The 20,119-nt window shown below is 43.6% G+C and overlaps 1 protein-coding gene across 7 annotated transcripts in view; it reads right to left on the bottom strand.

The window, feature by feature from the left end:
- Positions 1-20,119, bottom strand: part of DNAAF8 (dynein axonemal assembly factor 8) — a 107,349-nt gene that overhangs the window by 50,297 nt on the left and 36,933 nt on the right. For all 7 annotated transcript variants that reach the window (XR_014572797.1, XM_083800247.1, XM_083800252.1 and 4 more), the window contains 5 exons: positions 18,508-18,702; positions 9,362-9,478; positions 6,982-7,126; positions 4,496-4,808; positions 1,626-1,732 (listed from right to left, as the gene is read on the bottom strand). Coding sequence is in view for 6 of the 7 variants with exons in the window: in XM_083800247.1 (XP_083656373.1) it covers positions 1,626-1,732; positions 4,496-4,808; positions 6,982-7,126; positions 9,362-9,478; positions 18,508-18,702 (877 nt within the window). In the remaining variant the exon portion in view is untranslated. The remainder of the gene's footprint in view (positions 1-1,625; positions 1,733-4,495; positions 4,809-6,981; positions 7,127-9,361; positions 9,479-18,507; positions 18,703-20,119) is intronic.

Genomic DNA, 20,119 nt, shown 5'->3' with positions numbered 1-20,119 from the left:
ATATATGAACTGTCAAAATTCAGGGTTGCAGGTGGTAAGATTTTGGTTCATCTCTAGTTGATAACACCTAAACAAACAAAATTTCACATACACATATCCCAAATTAACAAGAATATCTGCTAGGATCAATAAAACTTTGATTACTGGGAAGGAAGGGGGACAGATATACCTGGTAGGAGCAGCAGTATATTTGTTCTGCATGCTCTGCATGAGTGTATCTTCCTGTCTCAAAGAGAAGCTGTTGGAGACCTGAGGGAAGGAATAAGTGAATGTTTCTTTTCCTTAACAGCCCATAGGGTGCTTGCTCCCAGTCCAGGTTTTCAGCTTCTCTTTGAGAGTCATGATAGAGATGATACAGTTATCTGAGGAGCAAAGCTTGAAAGTGACTTCCTGAGCCCAAATACAGATGGAACGTGGTGTGGTGTAACTCAGCAGCCCACATCAAATGTGAATCATTAATGGCCATAAAAGGAAGGAGATGCAAAAATGTGAGTCATTCCATCAGCAGCAACCAGCTGCCATCAATACCGATCCCAAATAACGCAGAGCCAATGGCTGTCTGCCAAGCTACTTGAATTAACATGCCCAGTTATACGAAAGAGTGTATCTCAAAGGTAAGACTTCCTTTCCTTTTCCCTTCTCTATTTTTCTTCCTGTCACCTTCTCTGTCACCTTCCCCCTTTTTGACTTACGCTTTCGTACCTTCTTTCCTTTAGCACCATGTTTTTCTGTACCTTCTTTCTATGTCAATACAATCCTGTTTTCCTCCTGCCATCTTCTCTCTGACAGCTGCTGAGCTTCCACCCCTCCCACCCCCCACTTCCACCAGGGAACCGTCTTCAATTGTGGGAGTAGAAACAGGGCAGCAGCACCCTAATAGCATCATCTCAAAATCATATGCACTTGAGATCTGCTGTGCCAGGCCAAACTACAGAAGATTACCAGCACATTGGCCCGTCTACAGCAGACACCCCTACACCACACAGACCCTTCTTAGCCAGTAGTGATGCTGAATGCCCTGGCAGGCTCCCCTTGAGCACAGTCAGCTTGCAGCTAGCCTGGTACGAGTTCGGAAGCTGGAAGACTACTCCTACAAAGGGAAAAAGTGGATTTGGACAGAGGAGCCAGGTGAGAGCTAGTTAATAGTAGCCCTGTGAAATACTTTTTTTCTGATTGTGTGGTCAGTCCTGGCTTGAATGAAGTCGTAATTTCATACCCCATTATATTCAACTCTTGAATAGTAGAGGTAGATGATCTCTAATCAGATAAACATGCAGCTTAAAGACACTGGTAGGTCTTCAAATGACAGTTCCTTGGATGAACAAGTCCCCTACAAGCAAAAATGTGCTGTGTTTTTTTTTTCCTTCTTTATCCTTCAGTGAAATCTAAGCAGCCTACAGGACTCTAGCAGCTACTCCCATGAGGAGGATGAGGTGATGATAACACTCTTCTGTCACTTCATTTTAGGCAACACCAGAAATTCATTCCTAGCTCTGGACCTGGCCAGGTCACAGCACTGAGTAATCCAGGGAGGCAGAATTTCCTGAAACAGGTGGGCTGGAGTGAGGTAACACTGTCAGCGAAGAAGAACCATAAAACCTCATGATTCATTCCCTATTGCAGACCTTTGGAAGTTGAGACAAGCATCGCTGGAGGTCGAGGTTGCACCATGTCCTGGAGATGAACGTTTTCTTCATCTGCTTCTGCTCTAGTTGATGAAGGACTCTGAGACCTAAAGAAAAACAATAGATATTAAAAGTTGTTATGCAAGGTTCTGACTCTAACCCACTTTCTACAACAAGCCCAGGGACAAGGAAGCTTTACTGAAACCACCATTTCAACCCCTTGTCCATGACTTGAACTGCATCAAAGTCTCTCTGATTGAACATCTCTCTCTGTATTACTCCCCCTGAGGCTCTCTCTGTTCAATAAGTACCTAATACAAAGTAGCCAGCTTGGCAAGGAAACCTGGGAATCAAGAGATAGGTCAGGCTGCATTAGCAGTACTTTTCCCAGCCACAAATATATTACAGCTGCTATTCACTTTCGGTTCTTTAGCTAGAGTTTAAGCAATTTTAAAGCTATCATGATATCCCTCTGCTGCTTCATGTTGGGCAACAAGAACTATCAAGTCTGGCAGAGATGCTCATGGCAGTGAAGCCTCTAAACATTTCTGCATTCCCAAAAGGTCCAAATTATGGCATGGTGAACATAAGGTGTGGTTCTGAAAGCCAGGGACTGACAACGCAAATGTCACTCTGTAAAACACTTTGGCTAGGTCTGTGAAGTGCAGGCTGTTCAGGCAAACCTGTCTGCCTCATCCCCTGCTACTGAGTCGGCTGGAATACATCCTACTTGTCGCTCCCAGGAGACCAACAGAAGCCACCAATATTTGCAAGTAAAATTTGAAAAACCGAATTCTGAGGTGCAGTTTGTATTCTGATCTCCCAATGGTCTGAATTACCAGCATTAAGAGAAAGACAAGCGCATTATTTAGAACACAGCACCACTCTGGACTGGCTAAGTTGTACCAGAGGAGCAGAATTCATCATCTTTGTAGGAGGAAAAGCATCCCTGAGGAAAACAAATAAATAAAATGAATGAAACTTTGCCAAATTGAGTTTTCCAAATCCTAAAACTAACAATGACGAGAGTCACTGTTCATGGCCAAACAAAACTGACAATCCCCTCTATGTGCATCAGATTGATTCTACAGGGGTGCACCTTGCCCCTTGGCAGAAAGCACCAAGAGGACTGCAGAACAACTTACCCCAGGTTTGCTGCCATTGACAACACAGTGATCCACACTGCACTGAGCAACCGGGATCTTCAAAAACCTGTCCAGAACTTGCAGGTTCAGGGCCCTATATGAATTCTCTCCAGGGGAGTTTCACCACATCAGTACATATTTGATCCAGTAACATTAAAAGGAAATGCCCAGGGTCTGAAAAATCCAGCCTGTAAAGGCTGACACCCCACATGATTACACAGGTCTGCGTGACAAATGACAGTCAGGAGAGGAGGTCTGAGTTTCATGTTATCCTGGCTGGTGGAAATTTCTTGAAGCCCTAAGCCAAATCTTTTGATAAAGCACTGTAAAACAAATGTTTCAAGGCTGAGATCCTGTGCCTGGAACAACCAAAGGAGAGTCTTTCAAAAGCCAAAAGAATACCTGTGTCTCTTCTCTTCCCTCTGCAGGCCAGCCTACTCTGATCTGTCTTTGTAACAGTCTCAGGAAAGGATCTCTGAGCACAGCAGAGCCCTTCATTTACTGAGTGTGGCTCGGTGTGGACTGAGCGTGCTTCCTGGGTTCTTAGGTTTAAGTCTCCATCCATAAGGTAGCAAAATTGTCAGGAAGGGAATGATTGTTAGAAAGTGCTTCATAAAAAAAAAAAAGCTGCAGAGAGGTTTGGGAAAAGAGTGCTAGGAAGGAGTGCTGCAAGAGTGTTCAGGCTACTGATCTGACCTTCCCTCTGCCTCTGTGCAGCTGCAGACCATGTGCTGCTCAGTGCTGACTTCACAGAGCTGAACAGAAGCTTTTCTCCTTTCCTCTCATCCCTTTCCCTGATGCACCTCTGCTCCGCTGAGTAAGGTCAAGAGCAGACTTTCTGGCAGCCTACCATCATTGCTATGTTGTTGTCAACCAAGCAACTTTAAGAATAAAAAAATGTTAGATAGGTTTTGCCTATCTTGGACAGAAACGTGAGCCTTTGGGGGCTGTAGTCCCCCCTCCTTATAGTACTACATAGCAGAACACAGGCGCTGTAGGTTGCATGATGGATTAATAGCTACTTAATAGCCCATTTCCCTCCGCAGCTATATCCAGCCCCATCTGAGAGCAAGATTCCAGACTCCTGAATCTCACTTGTTCCCAGCACTTTTTGGCACCCTATTGCTATACCACCAGTTCCTAAATTGCATTTCTCACACTGATTGCTTGAGTTGAGTTTATAAGCCACCTTTTGTTTTCACAGACTTCTGTCATAACTCTCTGAAGAGCCTTTTCCATCTGAAGCTCCTTATCTCCAATCAGTTGATAAGGATGGGCAAAGCTATTCCTGGAGAACAAGCCCCTCAGAGGCACACAACCTTGAAGCATTTCTCCAGCACCAGGTACAGCTGAAAGAGATTTCAGATCAGGCTGACCAGCTGTACCTGGCACAGCAAGGACCCAGCAGGTGCTGCAAGTGTATGAATTACAGGTCTAGCTACCTGGGAACACATGATGGGAGGCAACTGCAAGAGTCCCGCACCTAACACAACCAGAAGAGACAGTCTTGTGAGAGACTGAGGGCTTTTACAGACTGTAGTAACATATGTGAAAATGGAAAATGTACAGATTGCTCCCATCCATTACTCTTGTTCATTCAGACCTTTAGCAGGAGACTAATTGATAAAGACAAAGCCCACTAGCTGTGTGCTTGTCTGCCATCCATGTCATACTTTGCCTGTGAGAACTACCGTAGCTCAGAAACATGCAGGCCAGTGCCATCACCTCACTCTGTTGCATCTGGAAGCTGGATCTAGGACACCACCATGCAGTGCTGCATGAGCAGCCCTCCCTCCGAACCAGAGGCACAGCTCTCTGTGCACACGGCTGTCCAGCTGGGGCAGGTAGACGAGAGGCTCTGCTTGGCTCCTGCAGTAGATGGCATTGATGGAACTGCAGTCTGTCACGCCAGCCAGCTGCGGGTCGGATGGCCCAATGATGTTCTGCAAGGTGCTACGTGCTTTAGGCCCTCTCACGCCCAATGCCAGCACTGGTGGCACCTTGCCCATCTCCGAAGCATAGGAAGAAGGCAGTTTTTCTGTGAAAGACAAAGACACGTGTAACTAAAGCATGGAACAACCCACACCAAGGTCATTCATTCTGCTCAAGTGCTCTTTTTAGCTCTGTCATAGGGGAATTAGGCAAAGTAACCTACTGGTTACCTGTCCTGTGGGTGTTATGCTGGCAACCAGCTGTACTTTTTTACCCAGTAGTAATTCTGAGATTACTCAAGGTAGCTTACCTGTTAAAGAAGAAGGTGTGGGTTGGCTTCTTATTTGCTGTGGAAAAGGGTGTGCACGGGGTTAAATACTACACAGCTGATACACTAGAAACCAGCACTTTAACTTCTGGTGCTGTACATTGTTTGTATTCATAAGGAAGGCTGGTGGGGTTGAAGGAGAGACAGGGCAAGAATATGGGCCTGAAGAGAAGAATGTTTTCCGTAATTTTCATCAGATATGGGAAAACTGGGAAGGGAATCACAAGCTGGATATCCATGTACATCTTTTCTAGATCATTTCTTCTGTATCAAATACAGATTTTGCATTACGTTGCCTAATGTGTCCAAATATTTGATGTTTTCTTTTATTTCCCCTCCAGGACTTGAATTGTGGCTTTCCTTATTTCCTGCAACAATTCTTCCCTACATCTCTGGCAAACCCTTCTGCACATTCACTTCAGCACTATTTGGGTCCAATAAGTAAACCCAGTAAAGAGCAAGTTTGCCTCCTCCACATTTCTCACTGTGTAAGAGCAGAAAGACGTGTCATTCTCTTCCCTGGAGTTTAAATGTATTAATTTACATCATTAGTTGCCTAAGAATCAGAAACCAGAACATAAGTCTCCAGAACAGGTAGACAAAGGAGAAACTGACTGAAAATACTTAAAATAGTAATATTAAAGTTTTCAAGCTAAAGGTAAAAATCCAGTCTACAAACTCACGTAGCAGTCCTTGGCTCAAATGATTTGTCCCTTCATACAAAATGTTCCTATTTAGATACAGGGTACAGAGCACTGAAGCAGATCTGCTGCCAGTCATCTCTTAATGACTGGTGATTTTATGGTTTTCTTACTCATTGCTGAAGTCCTTCTTCATTTCTGCAGCTATCAATATGAATATATTACATGCACAATGCTGAGACAACTGCAATCACATTTCTAAGGCAGTCTGCTCGTATGGTTTTCAAATGTAAAAAGGGGCAAGGAAACTGCAGGATATTTCTCTATTTAAGCAGGTCTGCGCTCATCTTCTGTCTAAGCAAACGGAAGCCTGTTTCTCTCACTCTGTCTGCCCACAACTTTCCCCATGAGAAATGGATTGCCTGTATCCACTACAGTGCCACATGCAAACCTTCCAGGAGAACTTTTGAATTAAAAGAAAGTACAAGCCACAAAACATTTCAGAGGCTCTCTCTACACCTTGCAGCTAGTATAATTGCCCGTTGTTCTAAAGTTATACTGCATTATCTACTACTAATATTCTATACAAGCTTTGAGACAGGCTTCATTATGTCTACTTCACAAATGGAAGACTTGAGTGGCATGGGCCAACACGTGGCCATTGGTGTCTAATGTTAAGGGCTTTGAGATTGGACATCGGGGACTCATACAATTTTTGTTTGCCTTATCTTTTTGGTCTCTCACCTCAGACCACCTTCTATTGGCAAATTGTGATGTTTTGATGATGGCTTATCAGACAACATAATTACAGGATGGATAGATCTGTAGTTTCCTTTCACACATTCTCCTAAAGCTCAAGTAAAGACTGAAGTACCAAAGGTGATGGGATGGGGGGAACTGAGGAAGAGAGGCCGGATTCTCTGCAGTACCTGCAGGAAAATCAGTAGGAACTAATTTGGTATACCTAACTTACATGGGTCTAATCCTGCAGCTCACAGCACTGCAGTCTGGGAATGGTCTCTACAAAGGAACAACAAAAGTGGTTTGAGACACACATACATAAAGGACTAAAAATTCAACTTGGAGTAGTTGAATTCTAGCAACACTGGGAGTAGATAGAAAGAAGCAGTCTAAGGTCTTTTATAATTTCCTTTGCAAAAGATACAGGCAACTGATATGATGCTCTTGTAAATCCGATACCCTTTTCTCCACATCCGCAGCACCACATCATTCTTCACCTTAGTAGAGTTAAAGATCTTCACCTCAGCATCATTACACAATGGAATCGCTAAAGGAAAACTAGACCTCACCTGAGCTAGAGAGCAGCACATCATGCTGAGGATAGAGCAGGCGGAGTCCGCAGACATCCAGACCAGAGCTGAGTACCAGCTGCAACATGTGATGGGTAGCTAGGGAACTTCGGAGGAGAGTTTCAAACAGCAATACCATGGCAACCTGAACAGCGAGAGCACATCAGAGGAGTGAGCCAAAATGCTTCCAAGCCCACAGTGACCACACAGCTGTCTCTCTTCTACTCACCTTAAATTCCCATGCCCTACCTACGCTACAAGAGCTATAAAGAGGCTTTCTTTTCTTCTGTTTACATGCAGTTCAGCACAGTAGGCTTTTAGCTTCAGATTGAATCATAATGATGAGAATTATGATTGAATAATAATTATGTACTACTACTGAAATAATTGTGCCTTTTGTCACAAAAACCTACTAGTAAAAGACTGCAAGTTCTCTGGGGCAGAGAATAAAGTGAATCACTCTTATTTAACTCTGCATACTACAGAATGATGGTCCAATAATAATAATAGACCAACTGGTTGTTTCCTTATACAGACAAAAAAGCCAAAATCAACACAGAAAAATGATTCAAAAGGCAGGTACACCCCTGGTACTGTCCCAGATTTACCTTTTGAACTTTTCCTTACCAGATGAATGCAATTCAGCTCCTCCTGACACACAGGAAGACATACGCTGTTACATACAGAATGTCTATACCCAAAAGGAAAGCAAACTACTTTGAGCTCTGCACTCTCCTATCAGAAGAAACTTATTGGTTCGAAACACAGATGCTTTACAACAGAAAGTTGTGCGGTGCTTGACATGCTGAGGGCAATAAATTGTCTAGCTGAGGATCAGACAAGCATGGTTGTATTGGCCTCAAATTTGTGCATGGTTCTCCTGGGTGTACAGACACAATGCTATCCCCAGCAGCAAGCTTTATGTCTGCAGTGAACGCCAAATGAATTCATCACTACTGGACACTTTAAATGAAATGCTACTTCCCGATAAACACACAACAAGGCTTATAACATCATAATAAATGAAGATATAAATTTACACAAATCATAAAAAAGTAGTCTAATTAGGAATAAAAGCTTTATTTCTTTATGTTCGTCTAGCTCAAGCTCTCCTGATACTAACCCAGTGATCACAGCAGCCAGTAAGGAAGCATTTTTCTGTAGCAGCTATAAGAGTCTCTGGGGTCTGGCTGCCTGGGCTCTAGGCCAACTTTGATAATGCAGCTGTCCAGCACTGACAAACCTCGGTAACTGCTGCCTCCCTTTTGCCTGGGAGCCAGCCACTTGGCTTTGGTCTCTGAGCTTTGTTGCAGGTATGCCTGCGGCCAGTCTCGTATGTCACTGATTCTGGCCGTTATCCTAATCTGCTGACTTGACCTTCTGGCTTGGCCCTGTCCCTAGGGACTCTTGGCTGACCCTGGTTACTGTTGCTGGACCTGTTCTGCTCTTCTCACTTGGGTAACATGTGACTGCACCCTGCCAAGCGAGGTGGCTGGCCCTGCCTGCCTTGCTGTTAGTCTCACCTCCTGGCTTGCCATTTCCTTACAGGGCATCCTGCCCTTGCTGCGAGAGATTCTGTATGGGCCCCCTAGTAGGACTCCTGAGGCGAGTCAAGGAATTGTCATGAAGACATACGAGGCATTTCCTGACTGTGCCAGGTGCCCAATATCTTCAGTAAATAACTGTGGTTTTCTAGTATCTTCCAGGAGGCAAGCCTGGTACAGCTAACTGGCCAGACTCAGCCACTGGCCAGACTTGCTGGTTGTTCAGGACAACATAAGGTATCTGCATCTTCCTGATTCACTCCTAACAGGAAACTGAACTCGTCAGATCAAACGTGCCAGGTTGTGTTGTGCAAGAGCTAAGAAAGGTGAGTTACCCCAGGTAAAACATTATATCTGCACAGGGGTCCAGTACATTTTGGTATGCACTCCTCCACTGAGGTAAAGATGAGCTAATTCAAGTTACACTGACCTCTTCTTCTGGGTTAAATGACGTAGAATTACTTTCAACTTGTTCCTACAACACAGTTACTGTAGGTCAGGTAAATAGTACCAGAGGCTTCAGAAAAACTTGGATTTCTGAGCACAAGTTTTATAAAAGTTGTGTTGCACACTGGCTTGCAGTCATGGGGCTTTGGGTTAGCAGAATTTGTCTGTTGTTACTGAACTACACCCGGTTGGTAGCAATTTCTCCAACCCATCTATTTCATAGTTTAATCTTCTGTGGCTCAGAGCAATCGGTATATCAATACCACTGACACAAAAGACTCAGCTTATTTACGTTTGAGTGAGAAATACTTCAAGTTGAGTATTTGTACCAAACCTAAGGATGGAAATATTTCAGGTCACTTAATTGTGATTATTATTATTATTTTTACCTCAGTGTCTATGTCGCTGCAAGCCTCAATGTTGCTGCTATTAGGGAAGTATTTTTCATCAGTTTCTACTGTCTGCCAGTAAAATCCATTTGGCACTGCAAACACTTTCTCCACTGCCTGAAACACACAAATGATATTTCTTACCTGTATGTTATTTTGATCCCTCAAAATCAAGAGCTAGGAAAAAACATCATGGTTAGTTTTACAGCTAAAGAACATATGAGGATGCATATTCATGGATTAGAGTTATTAGCCCAGTGTTGTTCCCCTATCATTTACTTTCCTGCATCTGTACCACCAACTCCAGTGAAATTATATCCCGCGAATATGACTTTGCAGCTGCTTCCTGAGGGGCTGAACCTTTCTAGGGTCCAACACAGTGGCCCTCCACATGGGGAGCAAACACTAACATGAACAGGAGTCGCATACAAAAGGCACTGCAGAATCAGGCTCAGCAGCTTGAGACCCTGATTCTCCATGATCATACTGGGCATCCAGCAGAAAAGAGCTTTGTAAAGTGAATGCTCTAATTAACCAACCAAACAGAAGGCAGAGAAAGAATTGCATGAATTTTTTATGTGCCTGTAACTAAAATAGGACATTTCTCCTGTGTTCATGTCACCACAAGTGGCACGTATCTGTACGTCTTACTGTGCCACATACTCCTGAATAGGCAAAAGACTCTGGCATTTAGGTCACAGCGTTACAGAAATGTGGCATTTCCCAATCTCAGCACGTTATTCTGTTCCTCATACATTTTCTGGGCAGTCAAGCATGCAACCTGTACAAGGACAAGTTTAAGGATGTTGAAGGATGTGTCGCTCATGAGAATCTGCTGTGACTTCATGCTTCGTAAGCAAGGCCATAGTCCAGGAAGGAATGCAGCTTTTGAAAGTCATGTTTGCCAAGTTCTATTTTGGGAAAAAGCGTTTTTTGTAGCTACACTGTTCTTGAGCATCCCAGAAATATGGGTGCATTTAGGCAGAGTGCACATTGGGCAGAATTCCCAAGACAAAAAAAATCGTCCCTTTTGAGACACAGGCTCAGAAGGTGCAAACCTGAGTATTTTCACTATTTTTAAGGTCTCTACTTTGACCTTCAGCAGTCATGAATCTGTTCCCATCTCATGTGGTTTTGTTCACATGCCACAAAATGATAATAATAAAAAAAGGAATTTTATTTCAACATGGTCCCATCAAGACTTATTACGAATATAAAATGTATTAATTGCATGAAGAAGTGTCCATTTTAGAGTATGAGGTACATATAGCTCTTTAAGTGTATAATCACAAAAGAGATTAGAGATTTTTTTTCACTGCTTGGCAAAAGATATGCACTTCATATCATTTGAGAAATGAAAAACAACATCTACAAAGTGAAATTTATTTCAGTGATATTAAAATCCCTCTGACATCTGCCCTTTGTGTTTTCTCCTTCCTCTATTTTCTATGCTTCATACGATATTTGCCTAAAAGCAGAACCAGGGATTTCACTTTTCACCTGGTTTCAGTCAGCACAACTACCCCAAACTAAGTGCTTTGACATTGCTCAAGGATTCGTTCATTTTGTCTTGCAATTCATCGTCCACTAGCCTCCACATGTGATATTAAACATGATTGCTGTGGAAAACAGAGGAAAAAAAACACACATTGATTTAAAGAAGCAGAAGCTCCTCTTGTTTCCAATGTTTGCTGCCAGCTCCTGCATACAACACTGGCATGGTGCAGTGAGCACAGAGGGACTGGACAGGCCTTACAAAACAGGAATGCAGCAAGACCCCAGGCTTCCATTTATTCCATCTGTTCCTTGAGCAAACCTCAAGTCTATGAACTTCCAAGAAGGAAAAGAGGAGGGCCAAAGGTGGACAAACCAACTCCAGCCTACATTGCCACGGGAACCTTCATTACAATCATCCAGACGCAGAGGACACAAGCTGGGAAGTCCAAGGTAAAAAGCTGACCTTTACAAAGTGCCGTGGTGTAAGCTGCGGATCAGCTGTGATCCGAGGCAGCTTGGCTGGCCTCCCTCCCCATCAGAGCAGGGATCTGGCCACACCTATTAGGCAATCAAAGCCCATGGGAAATTGTTTCTATGATCTGTCATATTCTGTTTTCTAGCAGCCAACCTGAATGGGATTTCACAAAGCAGCAGAAAATTAAGCTTGAAAAGCTTTAGATCTCCCAGAAAATCCTTTTTCTCATGGGTAAGAAAATACACATAGCTGGCTGCAATACGACGGCCTGTTTTGTTCAGTCCAGCCAAAATGTTCAAGTGGAGACTCCTGACACCACCTTCCCATGCCATGCACAGGAAGAAAGCAACGCTCCCATGCATCAAGTTCAGTTGTTATAATATTGAGATGAGCCCTATTTGACAGGCAACACACAGTGATCCTCCCCAGGTAGCTGAGTGACCCCACTCTTATTGAAATAATTCTGGTGATTCTGACACTCTTTAGCTTTAAGCTACTGTTTTTATATTTGGTGGGTAACACTACTTGCAGTGTTCCACAGTGAGAGACAGGGTAGGCATGAGAATTGCATTGGTTTCACCTCAGGGCTGGTTCTTCTCTTATGCCTCTAACAATATTACAGTAGCTGTAAAGCTTCTGTGCAAACACAGCAGTTCAGGAAGTCTCTCCCAGGCTAGCTGATACATCATCTCTGAACGCTGACCTGTCTCTTGACAGAGACTCCCTCCCCGAGCACTGTGCAGAATGGTAAAGAGGCAGGCCAGCCTTCAATACCTACCCGAAAATGCCTCTTCTGGAAGGCTCTGCAACGCATTCTAATAATCTTCTATCTCATGGGAGACGCATTACACCGGTGAAGAGAGGTACCCTGTGCTCAACCAATGGCAGCTATAGCAGCCCCTGGGATACTTTGACTTATGCTGTGACAGGCTCCAAAACCCCAAATCATTTAACCACGACCATTTCCACGACCTTCTCCCCCACCTCCTAATGTAAGAAAATGGGGTTTCTTACAGCACGTACATCTTCTCCGTACATACTGCTGCTATCAGAGCAGGAAGGGAGGGGCAGGTCTGTAACTTCCCATTTGTAGGTACTCTAGATTTTTGTCAAAAATTATCCTTTTGGTTTTTTTTAATGAGGAGACAAATTCTGATTTCTGTTATCTTAAAACAGTGGAAAAGAATGATTTACACCATAGCTAGGATTGAACACACATCATTTTTCAAACAGCATTAAAAAGAAACCCAGAGCCACTGCTTTGTTTCAGACGGCATTACTGAGATGAAGCCAGACAGTTATGGGAAGGAAATTCACAGCAGAACAGAAACATGTTGTAAAATACTGAGCAGAAACATGAATAAGCACATTTTAGAGAAGACTGGAGCTGTGTGCAGCAAAAACATGAGTCTAACTGTCATACAGAAATATGACCAAATCCAGTATCTCTTCTTCTCGCTTACAGCATATTCTGTTCTCATTTCCGACAACAAAGAAATAGCTTTTGCTGTCAGATGATCTAAGAGAGTCTTTTAAGTTGCAACAAGTCTTCTAGACTGCTTCCCAGCCACAGCAGGAAAACAGGAAGAATTCTTATGTACTCCACAATCTCATCCCCTTGCACTCAAAGTGCTTTCTAATGCAAAGACTTGCTCAGCCATTATCACTAAGACAGCACCTATATCCCTAGGAGATAGATGGTGCATCACCTCCCACCTCCAAAAGACAGCCTGTGAATCCGATACGTCTGTAACATTTCAACTCCACTGACCACCTCAGCAGCAGCAGAGGAAGCACTATTCTCATTCTAGCAAAGGCTTTGACATTAAAATACAGACAAGGCTCATGGCTAATGGGACACACTCAATCATGCCGCTGAGTTAGAGTGCACTATCCTCAAACTTTCTCCTCTCTTCGCTGTCATAAACCCCAATGCATGAGCGCAGTATTCCTTGTGGAATACAGATTAACACCAACTTGAGTTTGTTTCCTTCACACCTTTTCTTCTCCGTTCTGCATACTCCCTTCAGGTGACTGCAGATTTAGTGCAGGAAACATGCAAGCACAGTAGGAAGATCCCAGGTACGGGAAAGTCTGGGGAGAGAGCGAGCTAATTCAGGACTTTGTCACTGAAAACGTGCAGTTCTGATGACTGTATTTCAGGCAGTTTGAAGATGCATCTCCTTCTGCTTGCACCCCTTTTGTATAAGCAAAGAGACGTCCTAAAACACAGGAGAATGGATGAGAGTAATTTCCACCCATTCTGCCAATCATGCACAGCACTAATGGCAAAGCACATTAGCTTGATAGTTCTTTTAAACTGCTCTCTTCTGCAATAGTTAGCGATGGTCCCAATTTAAACATGAGCTACCAAACTTTAGGAAAAACGAACTATAATGGTCTACTCTTCCCCAAGCGAAGTCTTCATCTCCATACAAACTCAGGCAGATGCCATTGCAGTCCCTTCTCCTTTTAAAAGGCTTGGGTTTTCTAGTTACAACTCCCAGCGACAACTTGAACTCCTGGCCTCACTAAAATCAACAGCACAACAAAAAATCAACAGGACTCAGCTACAGCCAGGCTGTCACCATCTCCCCTCTGTCTCATGAAGATGGCTGAGATACAGCCATGCAGCTCTTCTGCTACGGATTCATTGCTATACATGCACGTAGAGGAGGCCCCAGGACAAATGTCTCACCCACAGGTGACTCATCTCCACGCGGACTCATCAGTCCCATGACGTGTGATATGTACGTAAGTGCTCTCCCCCAAGCTGGTGACACGGCTATCAGGCCGCCTAGCAGACGCAGGGTGCCAGACACACGGGCCCTTAGCATCATCTCAGGTAAAGATGAGACACAAGCAAGATTTGGAAAGCAAGGGAGAGGATGAATAGATCTTCTGGTTTAGAACTTCAGCCGGGGCTTAAACAGACGAGCTGTTGGGCTTAGGGGCCAGCGTGTGCTATGCTGCAAGTCTCAGCATCCTGCTGGCTCTCCTGTTTGGGCATGCAGATGTGGAGGTGCTGTTCTGGGGGCTGTACCTCCCCACGTGTCGGTCCAGTACCCCAATGCCCAGTTTAGCAGCAAAATGATCAAGTCCTTCAAGCTTTGCCATCAGGCTCAGTACAAGCCTGGAGGAGGAAAGCATGGCCCTCAGCCATGCACTAACTCCAAGACCTTAGAGCAACACATGGATCAGGTCTGACAGCTGGCCAAATTGTGCTGCGTGCCAGGTAGTTCCGCCTGCACTCTCCACCCATGAAACATTACATGGCCTAACTCAGCTGCTGCTTAAAGCTATTAGTTTGCTGCTTCTCAGACAACACTAAAGGAGAAGGGGAGAACACACGGGGCAATAAACCAAAACAGTGTAATTGCCAACACCCATGAGGCACTGACCCGGAGCATACTGGCAGTTATTACATTTGAGATGGTGATGAGAGAGGCAAAGCCCACGCAGCCAAGGGCCAGAAGAGTGTCAGGTGAAAAGCTGATGTGGTAGTAAGTAGCAGTTCTCTGAGCAAGCCTCTTTAGCAGTGGAATTAAAAAGTTGTAGTAAGAGACAGCGGAAGATGCTGAAGCCACTCAGCATGGGTAAAGCCATGTTACTCAGCAGTGAAACAACATCACAGCATTCAAACTCTTATAGCTCAGCACGAGCTTGACAAGAAGACCCTAAAATACAGATTCACAACTGTACATGCCCTGTGGGCTGTATTGTAGGGAGGGAAGCACCAGGAAATGGAAATGTTAAGGATTACTTCCACCTGTAACGTGCCTTTTTTCCCTTCCACTTCTCTAGAAGGTTCTGGTCCCGTTACGAAATTTTAGTTTGGAAAGAGCTTCCTCATTTCTAGTCAGAAGTGAAGAATCCAAAAAGCTTCATTGCATGATCTGGCTCGTTCCACTGGGACACCTCAGTTTGTCAGATGGCTTTTTCTACTCTTGTTTTGAATGTTGCAAAAACATTGTTGCTGCTGCTTCTCCTGGGAGATTTTTCAATGTCTCTGAAGTTTCACATCAAGCAGCTTCCCTCTCTCCATGCTATTTAGAGAACAGGTGCATCCCAGGCAGGGTTTTAACCTACGTGCCTAAATTAGAAGGGTCACCCTGTGCATGCTGTCACTGGAAATGCTTCTCACTCCCGCTTCAAAGACTACGTACAGAGTTCAGGCACTCGCATGTCCCCATTAGGAGCCTTCAAGTGCACAAAGTAACAAGCAAAGAATCTGTGCCCACTTTTCCATAGCATGAAACAGTGCTTTCTAATTTCCTCAGCCATACATTGCTCTTGTTCTACCTGGTTATTTCAGTCTTCGGAAAAAAAAAAAGTTTGCAACTTTCAAGCTTGAGAGTTTGTACCTGTAAAGCTCTTCTGGTAATGTAGTCGCCACCAACTTGCCAGCAGGAAAATCCCAAAAGTTTGCATTTGTGTTACAGAAATACCACATTAAAGAACTGCTGTACTTTCTGCAAGTCCTCTCCCACACATCAAACTTCCTGTTGGTTCAGTCTCCACTGGTTAAAGTCTTTTTGCAGCATTGAGTTGCAACATCAAGGCAAGTTTGGTGCCCTGAATCCAGTTCTGGAATTCTCATCCTTGCTTAGCCAAAACTGAATAAAAAAATGGAGCTTTGCTTAAGTGAAAAGCAAAGAGGGAGCTTTGTGTAGACCTGCCTTCAATTAGTACTGTCTAAAACAAAACAAAAAAACACACCTGTGCTGGAAGTCAGGAGGGAAACTAAAGAAGGAGCAAGTAGGGAACTGATCACCAGGAGGTGCAACAAAAGCAATTCCTTGGAGCTAAAAAAAAAAAAAAACAAGAAAGAAAAATCAAAAAAATCACCTTCACTTCCACTTAGGGATGGAGGTTCCCTTCCCTGAAACCTTGCTGACATAATCACTCACCCTATCCTGCTGTGCCCTGACTCCTCTATCATGGCAGGCATCTGTACAGGTTGGGAGTTCAATAAGATGCTCCAGGAAGCGTGCAAAAAAGATGTCAAGTGGTAGATGGTGGGGCTGTACCTTTTGGGCAGGGGCCCCAGGGTACAGAGCACTGGAGAAAGTGCAATACAAAAGCAGTGTGCCTTAATGAAACAAATTAGCAGAGGCAAAAAGCAACAGTGCTGGCTACAGGTTTCCCCTGTCCCTAGGGTTAATGCTTGCATCCTAAGGCTTAACAGCAGAAAGTACTTCCCTGTTAAAATGAAGTTCTCTTTTTGCTGACAAGGAACACTGTGGTTAATGACTTCTACAGGGACTATGCCGCTCCTAACCTAACCTGAGGTTTTAATGACTGCTCTGTGAGTTTACTCTTCATGTCTAAAGTGAGTTACTGGAGGTTAATAGGCAGCATGCATAGTCTTAATAAGAAAGCCTCAAAAAAAAATTGCAAGAGAAAAGCAATCTGTTGGGGTTCAGAACAGACTGAAAAAACACTAGAACAATTGACTGAAAACAAGACCTTGGCTTAACCTTTAAGCACTTTGTTGAGTGTATTACAGCAACTGCTACCAACTGCATGTAAAGCCGTACACAGAGCTAGTCAGCACACAAGCAGATGGCAGTTTTACCTGATGTTGCTCCTCCCTCCACTCCTACCCGTTTGTTTCACCCACCCACCAGGGCTTGTGTTTCAGACTAAGCTACCTGGAGCAAGAACGGGTATTCACTGTACGCCTTTCCAACAGAAAGCAGCAGGTCCCTTGGTCAACTCAGGTTTGCATACACCACTCCAAAATAAAGTAAATCAAAAGCAAGTACGGCTCACAGGCCCTGTACAAAGTTTTCAGACCAATGAAGTTCAAAAATGTGATACTGAATTTTCCACGTAGAATTTATACTGGTTGTATTTTAATGACACTTGGGAACATTCTCAGTTGGTACCGCTTTGTAAAGCTTCAGGCAGACAACAGGGTTAGCTGCTGCCTGCTGAGAGGCTGGCTCATCGCGCCTTGCTTAGAGAAGTCAGCCTTTCTGTTTAACTGCAAGACACATCTATTAAAAAGCCATGATACCTCGTGTTCTCAGTGTAATTCAGGCCTGGGAACCTGGGTGGCACAGAGCATTTGAACTTAGGAAGAGAATGTGGCCTTTAAATTGACTTTCATTTTTCTATGGCATCAAGGCAAAGACCTACCCCCAGAAAGTGCCTGCTATCTTGCTGTTCAACTTCTAATGATTTATAATCCCCCTAATAGGGGATTTGCATAAAAGCCCTGACTGTTTTAAATGATGCCTTACTTTATGCCTTACGAGTATACAGCAGATTTATCTTTTACAAGTATGTCAGCCTGCTTTATTGCACTTGCCTGTACTTGAAAGCTACAGTGACTGCAAATCAACAATATTAAGCCTCCTTTTCCTTCAGAGAAGTGGGATAAACCTTGAGGCAAATTGCTGAGTGCACTGCTAAGCCCCTAAGCTTTCATGGCATTGATTCTCACATTGTAATAGTAATCCCCAAATCTGGTTGGGATTGCAGCAAAGTTCTCATGGTACATTATTTTCAGAACTAAACTTTGTTGTGAACCAGAATTGTAGCCTTCACAATTCCCTGGAATTGTATCTCAAGTTTTTTTGATGATTTAGGAATACTGGGAAGAAAACATGATCAATTAAAGGCTGGTGATGTCATGGGAAAGGAATAAGTGGAACATTCCCTCAAAAGGTATGGAAATCAGGTAGCATTCAGTGCTTCTTTGAAAAGCTGGGATAAATATTTACAGTAAAGTGGGAGAGGCAGTTAAGTACTTAGAGGCCTAAAAGCAATGTTTGATGCCCACAGGGAATAAACTCCCTGAGCAAGCCCAAGGTATATGAATTCTTGTAACATTACATTCACTTGAATATCTGTTATGGAACACTTGCTAAACTGACAGCAGTGAAAAAGTTAATTATCATTCTATTTCTAGACAGCATGAGGTGAATGTTCCTACAGACTTCCCTAAGAAAGCGAGTTTAATCACTTGATTTTAAGTGTTGCTATGTCCTTGTAATCTCATGCACTTCAGTGGAAAATCAACACTGCTTTGAAGAATTTATTTTCAAACAGAGTTTAAATGCTTAGCTAAACCAAATGAAAATACTTGTAACACAGGAAGAACAACGACTTCTATTGGCCATAATGAGAAAAAAAAATCAGAAGCCCAAGCATTTCTGTACAGTACCTGAGGATCAGGACTAACAGTAGTGATGCAACTCAGCAGGACAGAGGGAATTTCAGGAGCAAGTGGATATAGCTGGTTTTGGAAGCAATTGACCAGTTCTGGTTTCCACCAGATAACATCTGGAAGCCACGTACAGGATAGAAATTCAGTAATCCTCTGGTAAAAAATGGATATGCCTTGGAGATCTTCTTCAGTCTGCAAAAAGTCAACAATTAAAATGCATTGGTGATAGGCACTGCAGCTCGCTGTTCTGTGCTGCACTGTGTACCTGTAACAGCTCTTTCTGCCTGCAACAATCCCAACCTCATGCTTCATGCATCTGCCATACAACTGCACTTCAGTGTCTCCAAACCAAATCTTAATTTAACCCCTCTCAGCCTCCCAAACCATCACAACCTGCATCCCTGCAACCAGAGCTTCTAAACTTGTCCCCTTACCCACAGAAAGCACACTCCTCCCACGATCCTGCTGTCACTCTGCAAAGTCTCCACTTCTAGGACCAAAGACAGAACTGAAGGTCCCGATACCGTCTGGGTTTGTGACACCAGAGATGGGACCTGAGAGCAGATGTTGTCTGCAACAGCCAGTTATGCCCACCAGCTGACTGTGTGACATGCTCACACCATGGCCTGGGGACATGCCCCCATGTGGACTTGCCTCAAAGACCCTTTTGGTAAAGGGGCTGGGAAGATTAGCAGCATTGCCCTTCCACCATAGTCCTTGATACGCTTGGACAGCTCAGCTATAAAACCCCATCGTGGATGATAACTGGAGACTTAACAGCAATCTTCGACTGGTAGCCAGACGCTGGTATAAAATAACTGGCTCATGACATCTGACAGCCCGCAAATACTGCTCCGAAGCACATTACATACATACATCCCTCTTGAAGAGGGAGAAAATGCTGTACACCGGGTTACAAAACAGTCTGATACAATGAAACAAATTTGCAAAGGGTTTTATAGGGATAAAAATGAAAATATTTATTAATTTCAGGATTTTTAAAAGATTGATACTAATATTAATACTGATACATTAATTTTGAACACTGCACTGCTAAATTACTTTTTTCCATCATTTAACCTCCCTTCTAAGCCCTTTGTTCTTTCAAGTTTGTTCTTAATTAGTCAGGTTTTCAGAGAACAAATTGGTGACCTCAGTGTAACCCAATCAGAAATGAACAGAATTAGCAATTATGCAAAGCATCTTCTCCATATCCTCTATTACAGCACCTAGAAATTAGAACTTGAGCAGTAAAGGTCTGCAAAAAAAAAAAAAAAGCCCCAAATCTAATGACAGAGATCGTGAGCTCTTTTGAACCACCACGGAATTGTTAAGTGATCGAAGCGTACAGAGAAGAACCATGCTGCTCTGCGTGGTGCTAGCGTGCCTAATTGGGAATGCTGAGTAGATTCTTAGAAAGCATACTCTGTACAAATCTAATTCCCATCAGACATGCCTGTAAATGCAGCTTGTCGATCTGCATGCAGAAATTACAAGAGGTGTACAAGCATTTGCTCTAACAACTCAAGAAACCAAAACCACGCAGGAATATTCACATTTTTCTCACTTTTCCCAATTGTTTGGAAGGAGCGCTGAAATAAAACAAGCA

The sequence above is a fragment of the Anser anser genome (assembly GCF_964211835.1).
Source record: "Anser anser genome assembly, chromosome: 15".
NCBI classification, from domain to species: domain Eukaryota; kingdom Metazoa; phylum Chordata; class Aves; order Anseriformes; family Anatidae; genus Anser; species Anser anser.
The sequence above is the reverse complement of the archived record's forward strand: the minus strand, read 5'-3'. Positions and strand labels throughout refer to the sequence as shown.